Genomic DNA, 9382 nt, shown 5'->3' with positions numbered 1-9382 from the left:
TTATTCCAATAAATAAATAAATAAATTCAGTAAATTTGACAAGCAATTTCTGGGAATGTACACAAGAAAGTAAATAACAATGAGCCTCAATTTTCTCTCAATTTTCAAAATGAACACCAAGAAAATAGAAATTAACACGTTAACCATACAGGTATACAGTAGCAACATACACACCTACAGCCCAAGTCTAAAATTAATTTAACGTTAAAAGTCTCTGGACAGTTGCCAAAGGCCACATGCAAACAAGCACAGGGAGAACATGTAAATATATGTTCATAGGCCTCAGACCTGAATGATGAACCGACCTGTTTTTGCAGATGAGCTTTAACTAATTGTGCAACATATGAGTGTTCTGCAAAAGTGAAATGAAGCACATGGTTTTTAACTGTTTCTCTTTATTATTCTTGGTATGATAATGTTCACATTTTTATATTGTCAGTAAAAATGGTCCTCTGGCAGAGTTGTGACAACAAACCAAATGTTATCACACTTGCTCGAAAATCATAACCGAATATACTATGGGGCATCTCTAGATGTTGACATGTTTACTATGCAACTGATAATAATGTAAGATGTAAAATACAATACAAATAATAATAATAATAAGTGCAGATTGGTTTTCCTTTCTATAGAGCATATTGACTTTAGCAAAATTTAATATACCGTGGTATTTTACAAATGTGTCGGTGCATGCTTTTTTTGAGAGAGAATTGCAATAAAAAAAGAACAACATATACCTAACAGTAATCCCCAAGGATGAAAAAAAAGTCATCTTTGAGCCAGTATAAAATAATTTGTGGATTTTTCCCGGTTCCTCAGTTGTGCAATAAATGCTCTTTTTCTGTAAATGAGTGATACATTGTCAAGCTCCCACAAAATGGTTACATCTTGACACATTCATCATGTTCAAGTTCATGTTTCTACTCAAAGTTCCACCATGATGCATTATCTGTCAGAGAAACAAAAGAGCAACTTATTCACCCAGTGGTCAGTGATGTTTAAGTAATTAATTCAAGAGATGTTTCGGGCATATGAAAAACACACTTTACAATGTTTTATTATATATTTTTTAATAAAACCAAAACACCAAGACATACTGTATTAAAATAAGTACCTTGTTCACCGTCTCTTTTGCTGTGAGTAAAGCTGGACTATGCCAAATGCAACTGCAGGCCAAAGTGCTGTCACCACCATGGTAATTGGAGACTGGTCAAACGGCCACCAAGATGGTGTCAAAAGCTGTATTGAAGCAAAACACAAACAACAAATTCTGTCATGTGATTAAACCAGCACATTAACTGCTAATGTTTCATTTACTGTAAATGCTTTGATAGAAATATTGCATGTTCATGTTAATACCTTTTGTGCTACAGGTAGTGTGTCTGCACACCTTGACAACGATGATCTTGACTAGAAACAATAAAATAGACATTCAAAGGTTTTATATATATATATATATATATATATATATATATATATATATATATATATATATATATATATATATATATACATACATACATACACACACACACACACACACACACACGCACACACACACACACACACACAGTACAGGCCAAAAGTTTGGAGACACCCTTTCATTCAATGTTATTTCTTTATTTTCATGACTATTTACTTTAGAGAGTCTCTCAAATGAACACACGTGAAGGTATGTACAGTACTATTATTTTATTTTATTTTATTTTTTTTAACAGCTACCCTTTCTTCTGATTACTGCTTCACACATTTGCATTCTTTTGGAAGTTTGAAGGAGACCGGAGTGCCTGCAGAAGACTCACGCGAGCATGGGGGAAACAAAGCAAACTCCACACGGGAAGGCCAAAGCTGGACTGTGAAGCAAATCTGCTAACCACTCTTCCACCAAGCCGACTAACCCCCCATCATCCTACTGAAAATAAAAAATCCTTCAATCTCTGACATAATGCTAAGAAACAGAATTCTCTACAAGTTGGCATTAAATAAAATGCTAAAGTTAATCTTTACAGTTTTCACGTCGATCATCCAAAATAAGTAGGAGAACTTAAACATAAACTGCTGACAATCACACACCACAATGCCTACTATATGTGTTCACTTTGCAAAAGATTACAATCAGCAATCTGGCCCACTGGAGAAACATTACTGAGCATCAAATCAGAATTAACTTTTGCAACCAGTCCGTCCAACCATTTTAGCCGCTTGAATAAAACATTTTAAGTAACAGTTACATGAAACAAGTTGACAACTTATCAAATGTCACATACACTACTCGTAGAAAGCATGGTTTTCCTGATCTTAATTTACTGAACAATTAATGCGGTGAGCAAGATTGTGTGCAGTGTGCAATTCTGTTCATGAAACGATGACTCTGAAACAACACCACAGCTTTACCTGTGCCACAGTGAGTCCCTCTAAAGTATGTAGCCGATGCAGCACATTGGTCATGTCTTCCTGTAGTCTCAAAAGGGCTGTAACTATTTCATCATTGACATTTCCCCAAGGAACAGTGCTGAGGCGTCCATTTTTTGATGCACCATCACAGGTACGCATCCGCAGTTGAGAGTTGCAAGTAGTTTTTGGCGACTGAGACTCTGAAACATAAGCCAGAAAATTATAGCTTAATGATTTAATCTAAGTGTACAGGTGCGAACTGTTACACCCAATTAGTGTATTTTGATGTATTAGGTCAATAATTTATAATGCTCTATTTACCTCTAACAAACTTGTGAGACTCTTTATGGTAAGCGTCAACTTGGAATGAACATTCTTCTGCTTTAAGGGTTGAGGAGCTCTCAAACCAAACATCTTGCTCCTTCCCCAATACAGATGTTGTGCCACATGACTGGATTTTTGATGTAGTTAGAATCTTGTCAACGAAACATGACACAGTCAATTTAAGTCAGCTCATTTGTGTTTATAGAGCACTTTAAAAAATGCAGCTGACCTGAAGAGCTGAACATAAAAACACATTTAACCTCAAGTTAATCAACCATAACATACTGTGATTTAGAAACATCCCATCTATTCTCTGTACCACTTACCCTCACTGGCGTAGAACACTAACAAAGTTAAAACAAGGGCAGAATCTCAAGATGGAAAGAATAAAAAAGGATTTTAAGACAAGTGTTCTCCCAAAAGCTGATAACATTAAAACTACACCAATTGTGTGGACATATTTTATTGCTGTGGATCAAGCTTCAGAAAGAGCAGTGTTTCATTAACTGTGAACAAACTACAGCTCACAGTGGCAGTAAAGTTTCTCAACTGATCTTCATCACAAAAAGAAAATATTAAAATTCCATACATTGTGGAACATAATCCTTTGATGTCTAACAAACCTTCTCATTGGCTGGATGATACACTGAATCACAAAATTCCTCATTATCAGAGTCCACCAACTGGTAGTTCTTCTTAACAGCATCATCGTGATCTAAAACATAAAAATAATATACCGTAGTATGTCCTGTGAATCTGATTAAAAATAAAACATCTGAAAATGTAACAACCGAATACAACAACCATAATTAAAATAACTGCTATATTAAATCCTCTCAGCCATACCTGAAAATTTGTATCATATCTGTGAACCCCCCCATCAAAAAAAAAAAAAGTTACCAATCAAGTGTGAATTATAGTCCATGTATAAAGGGCTGCATGTGCTGTGCTCTTTAGAGTAGGCCAACTCCACCTCCTCTACTTCACTATTGAGGGAACTGTGAGTCCCGTTGGTCAATGAGGACATGCTTGGCTCCACGCTGCTGCTGGACTCGCTGGTGCAACACCTCCACACTGTGTCCTGTGGCGTGTGCAGCCTCGGCTCAGGGCTCCACTCTGAAACAAAAGCGGAATGGAAAGACAGGAATAATTTAAAAATATGGAGCGTGTATCATCCTTAAGACTCAAATCTGGTAAAGATGGACTCAACTACAACACCTGTGATACATTTTCCCTCTGTATAGTCTTTGTCTATATTGTTTTCTTCGCTCATTTCATCTTTTCTCAGATATTCACTACCATCTTCACATTCTCCTGTTTCCGCTCCATTAAAACTCATACAACTTTCTTCTTGAACGTTTTGTATGTCATCCCAGAGATCTCCATAGCCTGTAAAATAATAGAAACACTTTTGTTTAAGTCTGCATACAATTTTTAGAATCTTCTACGCACCTGATTCCAGACTTCCACAGTTGTTAGTACATAAATATTAGTAAGTTAAGTTTGTCAGCCAATGCTTTTTACTTCCTACACACACTCAGCTGGAGTAGTAAGAGAAAGTATTATAAGTTATTATAAGTTAATGTCAGCCAAAATATTGACTTTATAGAAAATAGCTTCATTGTACTTATTATTTTTAATATATTCAAACAAAACAAAATAAACAATGGTCAATGAATGCAGTTAGTTAAAATCAAATATAACTTCTAGTTTTGACCACCAGTTAATTATTTACTTGACGTAAACATTTACTTGAAATGTACATCACTTGCCTTCCATTGCGGGTTGCATCGGACTGATGAGCTCTATAGATGACAGAAAAAAGAAAAATTCCAAGAAAAGACATTACTAGCATGTGCACAGAAGGTAGATAAGACAATTAAAAGAAATACTTGGACCCCTTTGCATCCTGAATAATTTATGCACCTGCTTGCTTTGCAAAAGGCCTTGAGAAAGGTCTGCTATCCACCTCATTCTCATCACTCCCGTAATCTTCTTCTTCCATGTAAAAGTTGCCAAGCTGCTGCACCAAGTCAGAAACTTCATTTGAGATTGGCATGGTCTCCAAAATCTGACATAGTAAAAGTGAATAATACACAACGCTAAATAAATGTACTGTATTAGAACTTAGGTTTACGATTTTGGCATCCATGTTTTAAGGCAAAGCGAGATTATTATTATTATTGTGCATGTTGATTTCATTCTGATTTATTAAAACGAAAACAACAAAATGCTTACTAGCTGGATGTTTTCAACATAATTCTTCATGGCTTCTTCCCTTGTCATGTTTCCTAAAGAGCTCCATGCATCCCTGAAAAAAAAAAAAAAAAAACATTACTGCTAAAGCGGTATCAAATTTCATCCAGAGGGGTTGTCCCTGTGATATTTTTCTTGGAAGTCGTAAATTGGCTGAAGAAAAACTAATTATTTGGTGTTTTGGTGCAAATGAAGAATATGTTGGCACAATAACGTACAGAAATGTACTGTAGCAGTTAACTGAATGCATGCATGTAAGTGGGAATGGTACATTTCAAGAGTGCTTACCATTTGTTTTTTTCATGTGAATCCCAGAAACCAGTTGGTCTGGTAAAGGTACAGGGCCCCATGGTGGCTTGCTTGTAGTAACTATAAAAATTCAGCATCATGTCATCTGACAGCTGGAAAGGACCTACAGGAGATAAGTGTAACATAGGCGTTGTAAACATGGGTATATAAATCTTTTTCTACTCCAATACATGTGAGCATCTGGAGGTGTTAGTAGACTTGACTGTTTAGATAATCAGCTTGATGAACAGAAGGTGAGCCTAAAACTCTGCAAGTAGGTCAGCTTCAACCACACACTGTTTATACATGGAAACTATACAGTCGTTCTGTATTGTACACATTCACCCAATTAAAAAACAAAAACGTAAGGCTATTGTGTGAATTCTTTTCCACACAGGATAGAAACGTCAACCTTCTTTCGGTAAGCTCCAGATCACTTTAACCGCAGCAGCAAATTTAGCCTGCAGAGTGTGTTGGTCCTCCTCCTGCGCCATGGTGACCGTCAACGCGAGCGTTCTCACCTTTCAACATGCATGATGGAGAAAATGTCAAAAATGAACTCCAAGGTAATGACGTTACCTTTCAATTGTCAATAAATACAATCATAAATATAATACCAATGACAACCTCTTATTATATATCATTTTTCAGTTTAACGATAACTAAAAAGCACGTTGAAAACACAATGGCTTGTTTTTAACTCACCCTACAGTGTGCTCTTTTACATGGAAAAGCTGCAATATGCCGAATATTAAAAAAACAATCTTCACTCGGAGGAGCCAAATAAGCAGATGTACAGTACAATGAACTGAATTCGGGAAGTGTAGTTTTTTTACGCAATTGAGAGCTGGACGAGTTCCCACAATTCTTTAGGAACAGGGGATTTAAACCGCAGTCTTTTGTGGGAAATGTAGTTTATAAACCATACCAGTCATACCAGCGAGCACTAAAGTAAGAAGCTATTTTCGGCACCTATTTCAGTTATTATTGTTATCATTAATAATAATAATAATAATAATAATAATAATAATAATAATAATATTCCCTCTCTTTTGTTCTTCTTTTCTTGAGCGTAGCTTCGACTTTGTCGTAGCGATCGTGCATCGCAGGCTATGGCTCCACAATTCCAGGCGGGGGAGCCCCTCTCTCTCACTCGGCCACAGAGCAGCATCACCGCCTCGCCTCACTGAACGAGGCAGGGAGACGAGAGAAATGCAAAGGGATGTAAGATGGCAGAGCTACAAATGTTGTTAGAGGAGGAAATCCCTGCCGGTAAACGTGCTCTTGTCGAGAGCTATCAGAACCTTTCCCGGGTGGCGGAATACTGTGAAAACAACTATGTTCAGGTAAGATATTTAACGTTCCATCGATGATTTGATGATTATCATCGTCGTGTCTGTGGTGCTGGGGTGGGAGAAATGAGTGAGACCACAGCGGCAGGAAATGCGAGTTTTGTGAGGGAAATGCTTTTCAAACCGACACTAATGGCCTTTTTTTCCCCCCACTATAACGATTCGGGCGTGTAATGCGGTGACAGTAAAACGAATGCTTTACAGTTGTGGACTCGGAGTCTCGCATCGATGTGTTGAAAGCTGCTGGTGGTTGTGGAGGGTGTGTCTTTTCTGCTGCCGAAGTGTTTAGTCACTGACTGCAGTTTACTACATAACGTGCTAATGGTCTGTATCTAAAATAACAATTGCGATTTGTTTTTGTCTTCTATGTCAAAACAAAATTCTCCTCGCCACATTGTAGCATTTGCCATCGTAACGCATTTTCTTCCGTTTGACATTTGTGAACTAGCGACCATTTTTTGCAGACCAGAAAAAAACTGGGATTTATTATCGCCCAACAAAAAGACAATAATGAAAATGCCGATTGCTAAATGCACGATTCGCATCTATAGCTAGTCAATAAGATCGTCTGTTGAATGTGATGAAATTGAATGTACCATTTCCAAATGCAGGTGCAGGTTGGTTAGTGAGGTCTGACTCTACATAGTTATGTACATACTGTATATACTGACTGTAATGATGCATTGCAAAAGGCTTTCTGTTTGTTACAATCCTATGTTTTGGACAATTTGTTTTGCCCATGTTATCTCTTTTTAACGAAATAAGGTACATCAAAATGTCAATCACACATCTCAATATGATGTTGTGCAGTTATTCACTACTAAAAAAAAGTACAAGATCAAACTTCGCATCAGAGGGGTTAAGGTTAGCGATGTAATGGATTTAATTAGGCTGTGCAGGTGGTCCTAAAGCGTGCATTATATATCAATGACATAAACATTAAAACCAAATGCAATTGAAACAATGATGCATGTGTTTTTGGTATCATTCATCCACACAGAAATCAGTTCAGGCTAAAGTCTACAACAGTCTAATACGGTTGCCTTGGTAAAATGTGGAATATTTGAGGAATACTAGTCTGAAAATTTTGATATAGCTATCTAATACAGCATATTATATACAGTATGGTGCTTCACCTTAACGTGAGTGCTTTTAGAAAGTAAGCGTGGCAGAGAAACAGTAGACGGACGTTTGATTTGAAAATAATGAAATATATAATTAAATAAAAACCTATCTATGCACACAAGAACACGTAGTTGTCATCTGCTTCATGTAACTTATTTCACTCATTAGTCATTGAATTGAATCTCATTTTTGATTAACACTTAAGCCTACCTTATTTTAATGTTGCTTCTGATGGCTGCATTTGGCTGGCTAAGATTTTTTCTAGTTGGCGCTTTGTTTTCAAAGTTTGAGAATCACTAGCATAAGATAATGAATGGATAGACCAAACGGGTGACTTATTTACAATTCATAAAAACAAGAATCCATGATTTAGCAGATTTAGTTTGAATTATATTTCTTGTGTAAATTTATTTGTGTACAATATGCATGGCTCAATCCTGGTGGTTCTGGTGGTTGCTGGGCTTGAGAGTAGGTGAGTCCTAAAACAAAACCTTACCACAGCCTACTCAAAACCATAAACTTAAAATTCTTGGAGAAGCTAAAATAAACTGAACTCTGAAAGAAAGGCAAGCATGAAAAGAACTCCACAAGGAGCTAGTGATATAATGATAGTCTGCCTAGGCAACACAACACAACACACCACAACAAAATACAATAAAACAGAATAAACCAAAATTATCTGTTTTAGTATTGATGAATGATTTAATATAACCTAGACTAGAGAAAAATATGTTCTCTGACAATACATACATTCAACCCAAGAAACACCCTTTCATAAGTTAGGGATTTTTAAAATGTATTCATCTTGATATAATTGGAAAAACTGGGGCATAATTTTGAAGTCTTTTCAAAAGGTATAATCCAAATATAGCAACTCTCTGAACAAAAAGATGTTTTTTGATAACTTCGTGTCCTGCACTTTATTTGTTATTGCTTTGATTTAAGCCCTTTTAAATTGTGTTAATTGATGCTTCACCAGCCATTAATCACAAATGAATATTTATGCCATTATCTCGACATAGCTCTATGTGAAGAAATAATCCTACTGATTTGCTCCAAAATCACCCTTCAGCTCTCATGATTTCTTCTGACTGATGGGTGCTTCAGTTATGACTCACAAACATATCGCTCGAGTTTCTGTTGTTTCACAGTGGTAAAATGGTAAATGTGACTACTCATTACTCTAACTGGAATTGCCACAAAAGCATGAATAAAATGAGAAGGATCTTTTTTCGTCCTCTGTTGTTTGTTTGTTTTGTTTTGTTTTTGTTGTTTTGTTTTGTTTGGTAGTATATAGATCTATATATCTGCCTCAGATGTCCTAGGTTTTATGCTTGGCTCAGCCCATCCTGTCTGGTCTTTGTCTCCTCTCAATGTGGGTTTCCTGTAGGTTACAAGTTTCAAACTCCTTCCATCAGCAAGCTTTTCCGGGGCCTGATAACAATCCTGATCATTTAAATCAGATGTGGGAAACATCAAAAACATGCAGTTTAGTGGCACTCGACAACCAGTGTTTGACATAAGACCTCAAGATGTTCCATCTTTCTCCCACATTTAAATACCATGCATGCCACTCTTTTACATGAAGCATGGCAGAAACAATAGAGGTTTTCCTTGGCATGTGAGTGATGGGCACAACACCC

At 36.6% G+C, this 9382-nt stretch overlaps 2 protein-coding genes across 6 annotated transcripts in view; one reads left to right on the top strand and one right to left on the bottom strand.

Annotated features, from left to right (window-relative positions):
* Positions 1-378: 378 nt before the first annotated feature.
* On the bottom strand, positions 379-6090 carry LOC148414965 (acyl-CoA-binding domain-containing protein 5-B-like). Of its 3 annotated transcripts, none has more exons than XM_088430549.1 (14): positions 5968-6090; positions 5675-5783; positions 5263-5386; positions 4957-5029; positions 4645-4789; positions 4491-4523; positions 3937-4107; positions 3619-3834; positions 3342-3433; positions 2716-2869; positions 2395-2594; positions 1360-1410; positions 1115-1239; positions 379-949 (listed from the first exon to the last, which is right to left on the bottom strand). In XM_088430549.1, exons 2-13 carry the CDS (start codon positions 5754-5756, stop codon positions 1120-1122), a joined length of 1461 nt encoding a protein of 486 aa, XP_088286675.1. In that variant the 5' UTR covers positions 5757-5783; positions 5968-6090; the 3' UTR covers positions 379-949; positions 1115-1119. The 3 variants fall into 3 exon arrangements, with proteins under 3 accessions (XP_088286675.1, XP_088286676.1, XP_088286677.1); XM_088430550.1 differs by having other exon boundaries at positions 4645-4741; XM_088430551.1 differs by lacking the exon at positions 5675-5783 and having other exon boundaries at positions 5968-6063.
* Positions 6091-6430: 340 nt separating this feature from the next.
* Positions 6431-9382, top strand: part of LOC148414964 (abl interactor 1-like) — a 21160-nt gene continuing 18208 nt past the window's right edge. For all 3 annotated transcript variants that reach the window (XM_088429998.1, XM_088429999.1, XM_088429996.1), the window contains exon 1: positions 6431-6608. In XM_088429998.1, the coding sequence (XP_088286124.1) occupies positions 6492-6608 (117 nt within the window). In that variant the 5' untranslated portion in view covers positions 6431-6491. The remainder of the gene's footprint in view (positions 6609-9382) is intronic.

This window comes from Hippichthys cyanospilos, chromosome 12 (assembly GCF_059441005.1).
Source record: "Hippichthys cyanospilos isolate Australia breed blue-spotted pipefish chromosome 12, RoL_Hcya_1.0, whole genome shotgun sequence".
Classification (NCBI taxonomy): Eukaryota; Metazoa; Chordata; class Actinopteri; order Syngnathiformes; family Syngnathidae; genus Hippichthys; species Hippichthys cyanospilos.
Note: the sequence above shows the minus strand (reverse complement) of the source record. Positions and strands in the feature narration are given on the sequence as shown.